Genomic DNA, 18,203 nt, shown 5'->3' with positions numbered 1-18,203 from the left:
TTGTGTTTTTATAGTCCTTGGCTTGGCATAGTAGGTACTTCTGCATTTTTGCACAGAAGAGAAGAAATCTGGGGATCTTAAGGCCCAGCTACCCTACTCCCTATCTTACTGTATGAAGGACACTCAGAAGCTAGAATTCTTAGACCAAAGTGGTTCCTGAGAGCTTCCTTTGCAGGTGGCTTAATACAGCTGGAAAAACAAAGAAAGCAGCCAAAAGCTAGGAACTAGAATAGCGACAGTAACAAAAACACAGACCTCCAGGGACTGAGCCTCTCTTCCTCACTGTACGCTTACAGTGACTTTCTATCTAAGGTAACCCAAGTCTCTCTCCAGGGTCCAAACGCCAAATATAACTGTTTCTCCTGTATAGTCACCCTGCGGATAAGACGCAGAAATTTGTGTTTTCTTCCCCCTTCTCCCCGTTTTCATGTCCTTTACTTCAGGACCAAATCCAATTTCAGAATGTATTTAAGCTGGCGAGCTCTCCCAAGCCATTCGTCTTCCAAGCCTGATACCAAAGGGCCCTCCACTGCCCTGAGATTTATAGATATGACAGCCAGCTCTGCCCTTCAGCAAGGCGAACCAGATAATGAACCTCACAGTGGGTGATTAGTGAGAGGCCATCAGCTGGTTAAAAGAACAGTGACAGTGACTTTCTTTAATTTCCCTAGGCAGCCACCCCTACCTCCCTGACTTTATTTGGTTGAAGCCCTAGCCACCCCTTGTAAAGCCTTTTTTGCACTAATTGCAGATCCAACACACCAGGGCCTTACCCAGTACAAGCAAGGCATCCGATCACACTAAACAGCCGAGGTTTTGGGCTGAAGAAACACCATCATACATACAATACCTACATACAGACCTTCTCCTTTTCTATTCTATGGCTTGCTGCAGGTGGGTACTTGGTCCAACTCCAGCCTAGAGACAGATGTCTCTGACGTTCCCTACCTGGGGTTTCTTTCTTCGAAAACATCACATCTCAGAGAAGGAGTCAGGAAACGCTCTTTCTGATCTTAACTCACTGCAACTCAACATGAGGTCTCTGCCTCCCAGCCAGGCCTTGCTTAACCCATCCCTCTTCACAGAATCCATCACTGAAACCCCATTTGTGCCAGGTATGGAGGATCACTGTGGTTTCAGGCCAGCCTGGGCTACTCAGTGAGTTCAAGGGGGGCCTGAACTGCATAAATAGATCCTGTCTTAAAAACAAAACCCAAAACAAACAGAAAATCCCACTTGTGAAGGAAAAAGTGGAAACAAAGCTTTTGTACATAGGGAGGGGAGGGGGCTTGAGGGAAAGAACAGGATAAAATAAAATTTATTTTTTAAGAAACCCTCCCCAAATAAACCTAAGAGAAAGGAAAAAAACAAAAGAAAAGAAAATCCCACTTGTGAGGTACAGTTTCATTTTCACTTTAGGATTACAACATCCTGCCAGGTGTGGAGGCTCACAAATCCCAGCACCTGGGAGGCTGAGGCAAGAGGATGGCTGTCAGTACAAGGCCTGCCTAAAGTATACAGCAAGACCCTGTCTCAGAAAGAAGAAGGAAAAAAAAGATTACAACATCCTTTAAGCACGATTCCTATGACAAGTCAAAATGTTATTATGATACTTAGCAAAGACATTTCCAATCAACATAGTTTACAACAGTTTGTACCAAAACACTGCCAACCTCTGTGATATTACCACAGTTAGCAAACTATGCTCTTGTAAACACACCTTATAAACACAATTATTATTATTATATAATATTTTTTGAAATGTAGTTCAGGCTGACATTGAACTCGCTGTGTAGCCCAGGCTGGCCTCGAACTCCCAGCCTCCTCCTGCCTCAGCCTCCCAAGTGCTGAGATTACAGGCATGCGCCACCATGCCCAGCAACACAACTTTTTTGTGTGAACAGAATTTTCACTATTTAGAATAGGCTGGTCTTAAACTTGGAATCCTACCTCAGCCTTCTGAATGCTGGGATTATAGGCATGTACCACTCACTACACTCGCTTGAGCCATTACTTGGGAAAGAGACTGGTGGAAATAAACTTCCCAAAGATCTTCTGGAAGGAAGGAGGGGCCTAAAAACAAACTCAAGAGGGAAAGCCTATTTAAACTTTCCTATCTAATAACTGGAATAAAAGGTCCTTCATAAGTCAAACCAAGAAAGTAAGGACTAGTATCTCCTACAACCTCTTTAAAATCTGGCCGCCTACTGAAACTCCTACTAGCTCAACTCTTCCTCCTGTACTGGTGAAGAAGATTCACAGCTGCCTGGCTGAGGAAGACCCGAAGTCTAGTGGTGGTCATGGCAACACTCATACCTAGCTGGAAACACGCTGAGAGTGCAGAGACAACAATAACTGAGCTCTCCACACCAGTCACCTGCATTCATTCCACTTGACTGTGGGGCATGCATCTGGAGATGTTTTGCTTTTTGAACAAAATGGACCTACTCTTTTAAAGACAATTAAAATGTGGAATACTGCCTTTTAGAATTTGAACCATATTTGTATCTGTTTTAAATCCAAGATACTCTCTCCCCTACTAAGGGCCTCTGATAATACTGCTGGTCTCCTGGTATAAGCAAAAGTGGTCATCCTCATAGCACATCATCAAGCTGATACTCTTCTGAGGCACTCACAAGATGTCTGCACAACCTAGAGTTGAATACTGAGGATAAGCTGCTTACAGGAAAACACCCATCTCCAACTTCAAGTTTCCTGCTTTAGGGAATCTAGTAAAAATCATCTTATGCCCAACTTTTTTTCTGCCAAACAGGTCAATTGAAATGACAAAATCTAGATAAAGGCAGCAAGGAAGGCAGAGTCAGCCAGCCAACACTTAAGTAACACACTCACATTCAGCCAGCTCCCACAGCAACCACTACTCGCGGCTACAGAGAGGCAGTGAACAGAGGACAAACACATCACCAGGTACAGGAAACTGAGCTGTGGCTATTGCGGGGGTCTTAAATCTCAGCCCTCCAGCACAAGGTTTTGCCAAGCCTGCACTGTACAATGATAAGGATCCGATCTAAAAGGAGAAAACACTGCAGGGCTCTAGAGCAAATGACTTGGGAGACTTTCTGGATGCAGTACTGCCCTAGAGGGAATGTATTGAGGTGGTCCCCGTGAGAGAATGTTTATTGAGGTGGAGAAAGTGAACCACATTTATTTTCTGCTCAGCAAACCCTGCTACTCAGCATCACAACCCTTCTCTCGGTGTTCTTCTATGTGGTAATACTGGTATGCAGGCTTGGTCTGTGAGAGCTATCACATTTCAAGAACTGTGAGAGCCAGCTTCTCCTGAGCCATGGTAGGAGCACTGACACTCATATTTCCGTTAGCCACCCCCACCACTACCACCCAGTGGTTATGAAACACTGACTAGCACCCCAAAGGCCAACAACTCTAAAGTTAAGGCCTCAGGCTTCCTTTCCTCATAAGACTTTCCCCAGGATCTTTCTCAGTTCATTCTCTCTCACATAATGGATAATACCCACGGCTCCCTAACAGTGTTAGGCCTCACAAACTGGAACTCTCCTTTTATCAGTATCTCACACCTCTCTGAGAAATAAGGTTAGGTTTCACCTGGATCTTTTCTTTTGAGACAGGGTCTTGTGAGTTATCCAGGTGGGGCTTTAACTAGTGATCCCCCTACTTCAACCTCTCAGAATGCTGGGATTAAAGACATATGTCACTGTGCCAGGCTTTCACTTGGATTTCTAAATACCCAGCAGTTATTTGTAATGACTTTCAGATCAGGAGAAAATAAAAAAGATTTAGAAAGCTTACTAAGAGAAACAAGTTTAGCAGCTTCTAACAATACCTTGTTTTGTTGTAATTTTTGTTTTTCTTTGCAGTGCTGGGGATCAAACCACAGGCCTTATACATGTCAGACAAGTGTTTTACCACCGAGCTATAGATACCAGCCCTGTCAAAATACTTCTGAAGATATGTCTTGTAATATACAACATTATACAGGCCTCCTCTCCATCCAAACCCAAAAGTCTAATGAGGGTGGAAACAAAGAAATGATGGAAAGTAAAACTCCATGAAAATTCCTAATGCACAAATCATACGAGTCTCATTGCACTGTCTTATGGCACAAAGAGCACCAGGAGAACACCTTTCTGATCTTCACAAAAAATTCCTAAATTTGTATGTAGAAAATATTTAGCAAGCTCTTGGACTACTTACTAGGTTGGAAAGAAAATCAGCATCAAGAACAATTTGTCCAAAAGAAAAAGTATCATCTGCCCATTCTTAGAAACAGGAAGTAGAGTGGCAGCTGCCAAGGGGAGGAGAGTGTTCTAGGATACAGAGTTTCAGTTCTGTGGGATGGAAAAGTCCTAGCGCTCTGTGACATAACAATGTACATATATTAAACATATTTTACTTGCTTGCCATACTTAAAAATAGTTCAGGTAAGGGGTCAGGGATGTGGCTAAGTGGCACTGTGCCTGCCTCATAAGCACAAGGGTGTGAGTTAGATCCCCAGTACCAGAAAAAAAAAAAAAAAAAAAAAAGTTCAGGTGACAAATTCTGATGTGTTTATTTTACTGCAATAAAAGGAAAAGGCAGTTTGTCCATTAGGCCTCATCACATGTCTAGTGCCGGGGCTGGCTCATACTAGGTCCTTAATAAATACCTGTGATTGAACAATTAGAAAATGCTGAGAATCAGTGCATTAGAGATTCTGGAGGCTAAGTTTCATTTCTAAATCAGTCTGTTGGTGTTCTGGGACCTAAGGAAACAACTTGCAAGAACATTGGAACTCTTTTTTATTCTTCTTCCTTTTCAGGTAAAAGTAACTTCTTGGGTAAAGTTTAAAATTTATACTTCTCCATTTATCCAATCCCCATCCCTTCTCTTTTAAGGCCAAGCTCAACTCTTCTGTCCTTTTCTTTCTTTCTTTTCTTTTCTTTTTTTTTTTTTTTTTTTTTTTTCACCAGGAATTGAACTTGGGACCTTAACTCAGGACCTTGTGCTTGCAAGGCAGGTGGCAGCACCACTGAGTTAAATCCCCGGCCCCCTCTTCTGTCCTTTGCTGATCACTGCAACTTCAGAGATCTTTCTCTACCAGAAACAGACCTGCTGCTCCTACTGGTCTGAGGACAGTGATAATGCCTTCAGCATCTCTTGCACTATTCTGTCCTTCAAAAGCAAAGGCCTTTTATTAGACTCCAGTAGGCCTCAAGGCCCAGCACAATCAGAGTCGCAGAGCAGGCACTAAACCATTAAAATACTGATAGCTGAAGGAAAGCAGTTAAAGCAAGCATGGACCGGTAATTCACTTGCTGTCCGGTGGGGCATCTCAAAGGCATACGGCTGGTCATGAAGGAGTACGGAAGCAGTGAGGTGCTAAGCAAGGATTTGCTCTGAGTCCTGAATTGCCACTATGTCTTCCAGACTTTCAGGACTCTTGAGAATCTTCTGTAAGGGTCTGTTAGAAAGCCCTTTCTTGCCTTATAAGGAAGTAAGGGCTGATGTGAATCAATACATCACGGCATTTGTAAATTAAAACAAACAGTGAAAACCCACAGGAGCCCAAGATCCTCAGTGGGCATTTCCATAGGTCTGATGGCTTTGGAGCAGGGGACCATTCAAAGCAGCAGAGCTAATGTTGAAGAGGTAGTCTAAGAATCCAGAGAGAATGGATCCTCTTCAAGAAAAAGAAAAGGTCAAATTCATAATTCTACATACACCTTCAGAATATATACTTTCTTTTCTTAAATTGTGGTTTTGGTTTTGATCTTGCCATGCAGTTCAGTCTGTCCTTGAACTCACTATGTAGCCCAGGTTATCTGGCCTCGAACTCAAGGTGAATCCTCCTGCCTCAGCCTCTCCAATGCTGGGATTACAGGTGTGTGCCACCACACCCAGCAAGAATATATACTAAATTTCTAAAGTCCATTTATTGTTGAACCTCAAGTTAAGAACCATCTGTAAGTAAGTATTATTCCAATAAATTCTGTGGCTGATTTCTTGAGTGTGGACCTATCTCTAGTATGATGTAGCTAATTATAGTGGGAAGACTTTTTTCTAGTTTGCAAAGCAGAATAAAAGAACTCCTGGGGACAAGAAGAATAAAGGGAAACAATTTGTGAAAAAAGGAAAGAAAGAGAAGAAAAGCAGAATAGAGGAAAAGTTGTGCCAAGAATTTAGGGTAGGACAGGAGAGGTAGGTGAACCGCCGTATGGGCTCTTCTACCTCAGCATTCTTTTTCGTGCTTCCTTGAAAGGCTTAATTAAAAAAAATGATTTTATTGATACATTTTCGATATACATAATGGTAACATTCATCACAGGGAATCTGTATCTGTACATGGAATATTTTCTTTTTTCCCCCAATCTGCTCCCTTCCTTTATTTTTTTTTTCTTTTCAGTACTGAGGATAAGGAATCAAACTCAGGACCTTGCACTTGCAAGGCAGGCCCGGAACCATTGAGGTACATCCCTGGCCTTCCTCTCCTCCTTTCAACCCCTCTTCCTACTTTATTTATTTATTTTGGTACTGGGGATCAAACTTGGGACCTTGTGCTTTCAAGGCAGGCGACAGAACCACTGAGCTAAATCCCCAGCCTACCACTCCTCTCTTTATTGACAAAGCTTTGTTTCCATATTTTTTCTTTCCATTCTCTCTCTTTTTTCTTTTTCCTTTCATTCCTTTCCCCCTATTTCAGCATACTTTTGTGGAGGGGGCACTGTCTATGAGAGACAGATGTCCTGAAAGCATCTGAAGATGGCCAGATGATTCAGCCTGAAGTCAAGAGCTTCTCTTACAATGCCTTCCATTTACATTTATTCAGTACAGACAAAGAGATCATTAGTATTTATCTATGAAGCTAGGCTTGGTGGCACACACCTGCAGTCCCAACACTTGAGAAGCTGAGGCAGGAGGTTCACTATGAGTTCGAGACCAGCCTGAACTGCACAGCAAAGCCTTGTCTCAAAAAAAAAAAAAAAAAAAAAAAAAAAAAAAAAAAAGCAAAAAAAACTTGACAAAAAAAAAAAAAAAAAAAGAAAAGAAAAGAAAAAACCCCAGAAATTATCTATAAAACACAGGTTGTATCACTTAACTAACTTCCTTTGGGAATGAAAACCAAGATGTACTGATAAAAGAGGGGCTGGAGACCAAAATTTAGGAAGTTTTACAACACTAAGCCTGTTGCATGTGTGAGGAGAGGACTAGAGATGAACACAAGTGGAATCAGAGAAAGCGGCCCCAGATATGGAAGAAACTAGGAGTCCCACATCAGAACACTTAGGTCACCATGCATTTGAAGTCCTTTCAGTCTGACTCCTTAGCTTCCCTGTGGTAGGGAATCCTTACTCTTCACTGTCAAATCTGCCTTGCATATCAAATGATCCTACTAGGGAGGGATGGCTGCTTACCAGTAAGTCTCAATGGAGAGAGAAAGGAGCTAAATCTTAATCAAGGATAGGCAAGGGGCCTGAAGGAAAGTTTTTTTCCTCCAGTGCTAGGGATTGAACCCAGTGCTTCATGCAAGGGCTCTACCACTGAGCTATATACCCAGACTCTGAAGGGTCACTTTTATAGATGTTCTTGAGAAACAAGCCAAATCCAGTAGGAAAAAAGTCACAGTTTCACAGCTCTTGGAAAAACAAGCTGTATCTGCTCCCTAATCTTTACTGATAAAGATAAGTCAAAAACAAAAAGAGATCAACATATAATTACCTAGTGCCATATTAAAAATTAACTCAAAATTGGCTTGGGGACAAAGCTCAGAGGGGCTGAGCTTGCTGGGCATGCATAAAGCCCTGGGTTCAATCACTAGCATCGCCAAACAAGCAAGCAAGCAAGCAACAATAACAACAACAACAAAACTCCAAGTGGATTAAGGACCTAAAAAACACAGAGTGAAAACTAAATTGTTAAAACAAAACATAAGGGCAAAGTTTCAGTAACTGGATTTGTCAATAATTTATTGGATATGACACCAGAAGCACAGGTATTGAAAAAGTAAACAAACTGGACTTGTACATAAAGAACACTAAAGGGCCGGGGATTTAGGTCAGTGGTTCTGCCGCCTGCCTCACAAGCACAGGGACCCGAGTTCAATCCCAGGTACCAAAAAAAAAGAACACTATAAAAAAATTGATCCACAGAGTGTGAAAAAATGTTTATATCACATATATTAATTAATGATGAATTAATATTCTGAATGTATTTAAAAATGTCTAAAACTCAACAACTAAAAAGGCAATCTTCTCAATTTTAAAATGGACAAAGTGCTGGACATGGTAATGCAGGCTTGTAATCCCAGGATTCAGGAAGCTGAGGCAAGATAATCACCACTAGGTTCAAGGCCTGCCTGGGTTACATAATGAATTCAAGGCCAGTATGAACTACAGAACAATACCCTCCCTCAAAAAACCAAAAAACAACCAAACAAACAAAAATGGGCAGAGTGCTTTGAATACAGATAACTTCAGGTCCAGAGACTTAGCTCAGTGGTTCTGTTGCCTACTTTGCAAGCACAAGGTCCCAAGTTCGATCCCTGGTACCAACCCCCACCCAAAACAGGTTACTTCAAAGGTGATATATAAATAGCCAATAAGCAGATAAAAATATGCTCAATGTATCACCACGGTAATATAAATTAAACCACAATGAGATAGTACTTGATATCTATTAGAATGACTATTATAACACACAAACAAAAAAGAAAAGAGAAAGTTTTGGCAAAGATTTAAGAAATTGGGATACTAGTTGGGCATGGGGCGCACACTGGTAATCCCAGCACTCGGGAGGCTGAGGCAGGAGGATCGCTGTGAGTTCGAGACCTGCCTGGGCTACATAGTGAGCTCCAGGTCAGTCTCAACTACATAATGAGACCCTGTCTCAAAAAAACAAAACAAAAAGAACAGGAAATTGACTGTTTTTGTATAGTCTGTGTGTACAAGCCTATGCCACCTGTTCACGTGGGAGCAGTTACTTTTGAGAGTCTAGTGGTTGCTCAAAATGTTAAATGTTTCTACATACGTAATTATCATATGATCCAGCAATTCTACTTCTGGTTATATACACAAAAGAATTGAAAACACAGATTTAATACATATTTGTACAATAATATTTATATATGCATTATCAATCATAGCTAATTGCTGGAAATAACCTTAATGTCCATCAATAGATGAAGAAATTATATATATACATATATATATACACGTACATATAATGGAATAATATTCAGACTTAAAAAGGAATGAAATTCTGATTTAAGGTACAAACAGATGAACTTCAAATATATTATGGGAAGGGAAATAAGTAGTCATTAGGGCTGGGGTTTAGCTCAGTGGTTTCGCCACCTGCCTCACAAGCGCAAGGTCCGGAGTTTGATTCCTGATACCCACCCCAAAAAAAGAAGCAGTCACAAAAGCGTATGATACTAGGCTGGGCAAAAAAGCACATGCCTAGGGCTGCGGATTTAACTCAGCAGCACTATGCCTGCCTTGCAAGCACAAGGTCCTGAGTTTGATCCCCAGTACCAGGAAAGAAAAAAAAAGTACAGGTCTATAATTCTAGCTACTCAAAAGGCTGAGGCAGAAGACTACAAGTTAGAGGTCAGCCCGGGTAACTTAGTGAGACCTTGTCTCGAAATTTTTTAAAGGCCTAGGAATGCAGCACAGTGGGTACAGCACTGCCTAACATGTATAAGGTGTGGGGTTCAATCCCCAGTGTAGTGAAAAGTAAAAAGGACATGACTCCACTAAGCTGCTAGAATAGTCAAATTCACTGCTAGAATCACTGTTAACAGTGATTACCCACTGTGGTTGGGGGGGTGGCTTATCAATGAGTGTATTAACAAGTGTGGAAGGATAAGTTCTGTAAAGTGGTGACAGATGCACAACAGTGTGGCTGTACTTAATGCCAATGAACATTAGCCAGGTGTTGTGGCGCATGCCTAGAATCCCAGAACTTGGGAGGCTGAGATGGGAGAAACATTATGAGTTCAATGCCAGCCTGGGACACATAGTGAGACTGTTTCAAAAAGGAAACAAAAGAGAAAAACTTGAACATTTATATCTATTTTTACCACATAGAAAAAAAATGAGGTAAAAATGAAGAAGCTTCCCAATTAATCCTAGACAAATACAACACCTACATATACACTATAAAAATGCATGCAGTTTATTAGTAAGCTAGAAAATGCATGACCATTCAGTCATGCTGAGGGTATTAACTCACTAAAATGTTTTGCCCTCCTTGAAGCCAATGACAAATAACAGAAAACTGGATGATTGTAAAGAAACCCCACTGTCAGAGACTGGGCTTTGTTTAATCAGCAATAATGCGTTGCTATGAGATTCCTAAAACAGAAGCCAAGCCAGGAGTGGTTGGCACACATCTGTAATTCCAGCACTCAGGAGGCTGAGGCAGGAAGATTAACACAGGGTAAAGACCAGCCTGGGCTATATAGTGAGACTCTATCTCAAAAAACAAAAATAAAATAAAAAATCCCCAGAAGACAAATACATGTGGGGATTGTCAGAACTCAAGAAAGCACAAATCTCTTGCCAGAAGAAAATGGCAGGCTAGGCAGGTAGACCTAGCATAGATATCTGTCTTATTTACTTACTAAATAAGTAAATTATTAGTAATTTTTAATAGTTTTATTTAGTAATTAAAACTTACTAAACGCTACAAATTGTAGTTAACGTGTATGAATGGTCTTTAGGTTTTATTTTAGGAGTATTTTATTTTAAGATAGGGCTTGCTATGTAGTTCAGACTGACCCTGAATTTGTGGTGATCCTCTTGCTTCAGCCTCCCATTTGCTGGGATTACAGGACTGTGCCACTATGCCTGGTTTAGGAGTATTTTAGAACTGGAGATTAAATTCTTGATTTTTCTCTTCACACAGTTTGCTAACAACAACAAAGCCCTATTGTATTCCAAATCCAACTCTTTGAAAAGTTGTGAATACTCTTAAAACTAATGACATTAGCATTAATAATGTTTAAGGGAGAGAAGAAGTGTTTCAATGCATGGTAGAAATAAACAGGGCAGTCAAACACCTCTAATCTAATACTGCTGACAACACCACCAAGTGCACCGTAAGGTTGTCATTCAGCACCCTTCAAGACAATTAAGGAAGAGAGGAACAACTATTTTGAGAATGATTTTGAAGAGTCCCTGAACAGCATCACTTTCTCCAAATGTTTCAAGCAAATTGTTAAGTGAGGTAATGAGAGCTGGACATGGTGGTGCACACCTGTAATCCCAGCACTTGAGAGGCTGAGGCAGGAGGATCACCCAGAGTTTGAGGTCAGCCTGGGCTACACAGTGAATTCAAGGCATCAGCATGAACTACATAGCAAGACCCTGTCTACAGAGAGAGAGAAGGTAATGAGGGTAGTGCCCTTCCCTCGAGCAATCAGGATGCTGATACCCCCTACCCCCAATGTAAGGGCAAGACCACCACTAACCCCCAACCAGCTCTACTCTTTGCTTCCCCTTGGCAGCAGGCAGCAGAAGTGAGGACAAGCCAATCTCGTCCTGGAGGGGGACAGTGCCCAGGGAGAGAAGGGAGCAACCATACCCTGAGACTCTCAGCATCAGTCCTGCAATCCACCTGACTCCGGCCCTGCAGCCCACATCCAGCAGAGACCAGGTCTCTCCCCTACCAATGGGAGCAGGGACATGCCCTGGCTTGGAAGGTAACCACAGTCTGGGATGAACAGACAGAGGGGCCTCTGGTGCAGGGAGAGCACCCCAAACACAGAGGCCCTAAAGCTAGGTGGAGAAAATCGTGGCTGTCTGGATCTCAACACTGCAGAGCTTAGAAATAAACCACTCATTCAAAAACACGGGAATTTTTTCTGACTCCATTTTCTTTGATTTTTCTGTTTTTTATTATTTTTATTTTCCTTCATTGGGATTTTCTGGAGGATAAGGGTTTTGTTTTCCATTTTCCCATTCTTAGTTTCCTTTTTCTCCTTTTCTCTTTCCATTTTCAACTTTTTTCTTCTTCCAGATTTCTTTTATTTCATGTAGTTTGCTTTCTGTTTATCTTTTTTCTTGGTTGTTGTTTCTTATGACTATTTTCTAACACTATTAATTACCCTTTACACCTCAACAGGACCCCCTAACTTTTGTCTCCTCCTTCTTATATTCCATTGATTATGGTGGGACCTTGGTTCACAAATGCTTTCATGTGCAGACACTCTGAGTCTTAAACAGAAGCATTTGGCAAAATTGTTTTCAAACTCTCCACTGAGTGATGAACATAACTATGGCCATCTTTCACACACAGATATGAACATGACTATCTTTTCCAGAACTGGGGGAGGGGAAAGGAATAAATATTTGAAGAGGAAAAAATGGAAACAAAGTCTTTTTAAATAGGGAGGAATGGAGGGGTTGAAGGGAGGGCAGGGGAATGGGGAAAAGGGCAAAAAGCAAGAATTTATTATGTAGCCGGGCGAGGCGGCACATGCCTGTAATCCCAGCACTCAGGAGGCTGAGGCAGGAGGATGGCTGTGAACTCAAGACCAACCTGCACTACACAGTGAGTTCCAGGTCAGTCTCAACTACATAGTGAGACCCTGTCTCAAAAAACCAAAAAAAAAAAGAAGAAGAAGAAGAAAAATAGAATTTATTATGTAAAGGTACAAATTCCCACTAATGAACGTCAGCATACTGTATACCTAAAGTGTACCAATAAAATAAATGAATTAAAAAAAAAAACAGATGACTGGATAAAGAAAATGTGGTATTTATGCATAGTAGAGTACTACTCTGCCAGAAAGATAAACTCGAGTCATTTACAGGAAAATGGATGCACTTCGAGTCCACAATGCTAAGTAAAATAAATCAGATGCGCAAGCATATATGTATAGCATGGTTTCTCTGATATGAGACACCCAAAGTATAAATAAAGAGCAAAATAAAATAGAAAATAGTAAGTAGAGATATTGATCTTTGTTAAATGAGGTGGAGGGAGAGAAAGGAAACAGGGTGATAAAGAATTAAGATGTGTTATATACACATACTGACTTCACACAGGAATGTAAATGGTATGTACTGCAAACATGTACTAATGAAATAAACAGGTGAGAATAACTATTCAATAAATAGTTCATAAGAATAAAACAGTTGTTTTAAAAAGAGCAGTAATGAGTACACAAAACTCCCTGACAGGGCTGGCTGAGCTCAGTGGAAGTGCCTGCCTAGCGTGAGCAAGTTCCTTGGTTTAACCCCTAGCACTGAAGTGGGGGAGGACCTCCATGACATTTACGAGTACTGGCCACTGACCCCACTTCCTGTGACAGAGCAGGTGTTTAATTATGTATTGTCTCAGTAAATGAATCTTTGAGGGTTGCTCTTCCCTCCCTAGTCCTGCACTGGGACTCTCCCTCTCCACAGCAATCATCTCACCCTGGCTTGTGTACTCTTCTAGAGGTACTTTCATACTTCATGTAACTTTTTTTTTGGTACCAGGGATCAAACTCAGGACCTGACACTTGAGAGGCAGGCAGCAGAACCACTGAGCTAAATCCCGGCCCTCATCTAACTTTTTTTTTAGTAGCAAGGTTTTACATTTGTTAAAGCTAGGAAAAGAAACAGGCTCTGCAGAACAAGTCTGAGCCAGTAAAAGTAGGAAAATAAGTACACTCTCCAGGATGAGAATGGGCTTCTCTGAGAACACAGTGCCCACTTCACTGAACTTGGACAGAAACGAGGGAGGTGGGGGACATAGATGTACTTGCTGATCACCCTTTCCAGACTGCCTGTGGCACCAGCATGGTTTTTTTGTTTTGTTTTGTTTTGTTCTTGGTTTGTTTTTTTTTTGGTACTGGGGATCAAACTCAGGTCCTTGAGCTTGTGAGGCAGGTGGCGGAACCACTGAACTAAATCCCTGGCCCACCATGGGTTTTTATTGTTGGTCTGTGGCTGCTAATACTGGAGAAAGCAGCCCAACCGCCCCCAGCTGCATGAGGCTGACAGTAAAAATGTGTGCTTTAAAAAAAAAATTTTAGACTAACTAGAGCTCACTGTGGACGGAAAGTCACTCCTTCCTTCACTACAGAATGCAAGTTATTGAATTATTCTGCAGAAAAATGACACAGTAAAACTGACATGAACTGGTCCAACACGAAGAGGTAGTAGCAACACCAACAAGTATCTTGCAGAGCGGACCAGCATCAAAGAACAAGACTCTGGACTGCACCATAGGCAGAGAAAGAAGAAAAATGAAAGCCACTTACAAAAGCAGTTTTAAATGTGAGGATGGATTCACACAGCTGGCCTCACAAAAGAGAATAAATATGTCAAAGGGAACAACTGACAGACTAATAGAGTTCTATCCAACTGGCTGAGGAAAGAGCCGCTGGGGGAACACTGAGAGGCCTGCCTGCTGGGAAAAGCCTGCCTGCTGCCTCAGTGGGTGAACAGAGTAGCTTTTTGGAATGCTCAAGCACATGGTCACACCAGAGCTGCTGGCTGGCCCTGCCAATAAAAAGCTCAGAAAAATGAGGTGCTGGGGTGTGGGGGGCAGCCAGTGGGCGGGAGTGCTGAGCACATGTGGTCTTCTTCCTGGCCCTGGCCCCTCCAACTGGGCAGCAGGATGGGAAGGAAGGAGATCGTAGGATAAAAAGGTTTTGTTTTGTACTTTTTAAAACAGTGCCTCAGAACGAAACACCAGATTCAACCCTATACCATGGTAAAGCCCCATCTGCACTTTACATAATGCAGAGCTGAGTGCAGGCACTTTGGGAAAGGAGGAATCAGGCCAGACCCAAGAAAAACAAACACACAAGCCTATCTGCATCCCCAAGTTAGGCCACACCACAGAAAGAACTCCACAGAAACAACTGCTCAAGGCAAAGGGAACTCAATTATTAAGGAATCTGACCCAGTAAGAGCTCATGTTTTAACAAGCCAGTTTCAAATTAAGATGAACTCAGGGTTTTTAAACTGGCAGTTTCTTCTATTTCTAAATTCTCACCTTTTATTTTCAAATATCAAAATGATTCTCTGACTAAAATTTTAAGAAGAAATGCCTATCAACCACTCTGGAACCATTTTCACCTCATATCATCTATAACTAAACACACCTTTCAGGGGGCACAGATGAGAAGGTGCAGCTCTATTTAAAGGACTGTCAACCATTTTGTGCCAATGCCTCTCAGCAGCCTGATGCTTCCTCCTCCATCAAAAGCTCAGTCACAAACTCTCCTGCCAGCAGAGAGTAGGCAACTGTTTGATCCCAGCCACCAACTAGGTCACTCTGGGGAGGGTAGTGGCTTACCTGCTCCTCTGACAGTTGGGATATGTGATTCACAGCAGCGTAGGATTCAATTTTGGGATTAAAGTGGTTGATGATGGCTCTGAAACAAAGAATTAACATTAATATAGTACCAGGTGGAAGAAGAGGATAACCCAGTAAAAATAAGATTGAGTACACTCTGGTTTAGAGTACTAGATCACGGGAATGATTGTCAGAGGGTTACTGTTCTCTTACTGAACGTGAGAAGATTACAAATGGGGAGGAACTGATAACTCTGAAATGGGAAGGTATTAATAATTTTTTAGACAGAGAACAGGATCAAGGGCTGGAGATGCAGCTCAGTGGCAGAGCACCTGCCTAGCATACGCAAGATGCTGGGTTCAATCCCAGCAGCACAAGAGAGAAATGGAGAGGAAAAGTGTCAAGCACCTCTGCTATACAAATGCACTAAGCAGAAAACCCCATAACCATACCAAAACCAAAATAACCACAACCCCATGCCATAGTCCTTCAGACTCCCAACAGGACCAGGGGTGACCATTAGGGGGACCTAGATTTTAAATGGCAGAAGAAAGGCTGCTTGGTAGAGGTGGGTCACATATAGGGTAGATAGTGTCTAAAGAAGCTGAGGTTCATCGAAGACCGGAAGCAATCTTCATACCTGGTAGCACACAGTTTCAAACTGAAATTTCAACTCCAATAATTCAGATCGATGAGCATCATTTTCAAATGCTCCCTCCTCCATCACTCACTCACACAGAAGATTACCCAGTCTTATCAAATCAACTTCCTCAAAATCTCTGAAATCAATAAGCTTCTCTGAAACCATTCATTGCCTCGATATATAATTCTTTTCGCTTCTTAGCTGGTATAGTAAAAGAACATAGGTTTTAGATCAAGGTCTGACATAAGTACATACAGATGTAAATAAATGAGGAAAAGAGACAAATCTCTCTTACATAACAATTTCAAGCAATATGTATAGATACTCACTCCCACAGGAGGTGGAGTTTAATTCCCACCCTCACTAAGGATGGCCTACGTTTAGTGGCTTAGAGTAGCAAAAGAGAAAAACGGTAATTTTACAGCAAAGAAATCTAACCAACTAGTATTTAAGTCCTCGACTAAGCGATGAAGGCTAACATCACCAGTGATATTATGTAAATATCATGTAACCTCTGGTACAACATCATGAGATGGGTACTTCCCTTTTGTTTTCTTCAAAAATCTATAACCCTAATCTAAACATATGAAAAAGAAATTAGACAGGGCCACAGATTTAGGTCAGTGGTACCACACCTGCCTCGCAAGCTTAAGGCCCTTAATTTGATCCCTGGTACAAAAAAAAAAAAAAAAGGGAGGGAATCAGACAAATAAAGACTGGGACATTCTACAGAATATCAGTCTTTTGTTGTTACTGTTGGTAGCAGGGATTGAACTCGGGACCTCACCCATGAGAGGCAGGCGGCAGAACCACTGAGCTAAATTTCCAGCCCTCTAAAGGATATCAGTACCCCTTAAGGATGCATGGGGATTTAGCTCAGTGGTGCCGCTACCTGTTGCCCAAATACAAGGTCCTGAGTTCAACCCCCATTATCCCCCCACAAAAAAAGAATGGAAAGGCTGTGAATAAGAAGACTTGAGAAACTGTCACAAAGCAGAGGACCCTGGGGATATGACAAATAGTGCAGTGCCCTGGACAGGTTCCTGGAGCAGAAAGGGTATTAATGGATAAACTAGTAAAATCTAATAAAACATATGGAGTTTCTACTTAAATCATGCTGTATCAATGTCAGTTTCTAATTTTGCTTTGATTTGTTTTTTGAGAGAAGGTCTCACTTTGTAGCCCAGGCTGGCCTTGAAGTCCTGGTGATCCTCCTGCCTCAGCCACGCAAGTGCTGAGGTTATAAGTGTGCACCTCCATGCCTGGCTAATGACAGTTTCTTTGTGTTGACAAATGTATCATGCTAATGTAAAATGAGCAAAAGTAGGCTGAGGGCATACAGGGACTGTACATTATCTGTACTCTTTCTATAAATCTAAAATTATTCCAAAGTTTATTAGAAAATATGTGTATGAGATAACCAAACAGAATAAGTAGTTTTCATATTGCTTATTGATAGTAAAAACTATAGAACTATTCTCTCTACTACCGGGAATAAAATTATAAGCCAGAAAAAAAAAAAAAAAAAAAGGTCTGGAATCCACTTACTATTTGGACTAACTTTTGGCAAGCTATATACTCACCAGAAGAAAAAGAGGGAGGGCCAGGGATTTGGCTCAGTGGTTCCACCGCCTGTTTCATAAGCAAACAGGCCTGAGTTCGATCCCCCGTACCAAAGAAAAAGAGGGAATAATACCACCTAACTCAGCCCTTAGCATAGTACCTGGGAACAGTACATTGTAGTCACACAGTAAATGCTTACCCAAAGAGCAACTAAACCTTATAGGGTCCTTGCAGTATTTATTTAATTTATATACATACATATATGTGTATATATATAATATTTATGTACTAGGATGCATTATAATAGAAACCTGGTAAAGCAGTGTCAACGTCTGGCACACGGTGCTGGTGCTCAGAAATATTCAAGGAATGAATAAATCAAGTAAGACAGAAACAGGTCAGTAGCAAGAGGACAGTTCTGGTAACTTACTTTCTTTTTTCTTTCTTTCTGTGGTACTGGAGATCAAACTCAGGACCTTGCGCTTGCGAGCCAGGCACAGTGATACTGATAACTAAATCGCCAGCCCCTGATAACTTATTTTCTTAGTGACTACCAAGAAGGGCAGACATCGTATCTGCAGGTTAAGGTTGAGGGTTGGTCTAAATCCAAAATGGGAGAGAATTTCATGACTAAGAGGCGGTCAAATTTGTTTCTCGTCTAGAGCATGAAGTCTGAATGTACTGGCAGGGATAAGCACAGCCCAGAAGTAAATGAGCCTGATAC

The 18,203-nt window shown here is 41.5% G+C and overlaps 1 protein-coding gene across 3 annotated transcripts in view; it reads right to left on the bottom strand.

The window, feature by feature from the left end:
- The window catches only part of Armh3 (armadillo like helical domain containing 3), a 164,297-nt gene that overhangs the window by 16,159 nt on the left and 129,935 nt on the right, over window positions 1-18,203 (bottom strand). For 2 of the 3 annotated variants that reach the window (XM_010626395.3, XM_010626396.3), the window contains one exon: window positions 15,274-15,352. The exons of the other annotated variant lie outside the window; for it this stretch is intronic. In XM_010626395.3, the coding sequence (XP_010624697.1) occupies window positions 15,274-15,352 (79 nt within the window). The remainder of the gene's footprint in view (window positions 1-15,273; window positions 15,353-18,203) is intronic. 3 annotated transcript variants of the gene reach the window in all.

The sequence above is a fragment of the Fukomys damarensis genome, unplaced genomic scaffold (genome assembly GCF_012274545.1).
Source record: "Fukomys damarensis isolate Sample0158 unplaced genomic scaffold, DMR_v1.0_HiC HiC_scaffold_8, whole genome shotgun sequence".
Classification (NCBI taxonomy): domain Eukaryota; kingdom Metazoa; phylum Chordata; class Mammalia; order Rodentia; family Bathyergidae; genus Fukomys; species Fukomys damarensis.
Note: the sequence above shows the minus strand (reverse complement) of the source record. Positions and strands in the feature narration are given on the sequence as shown.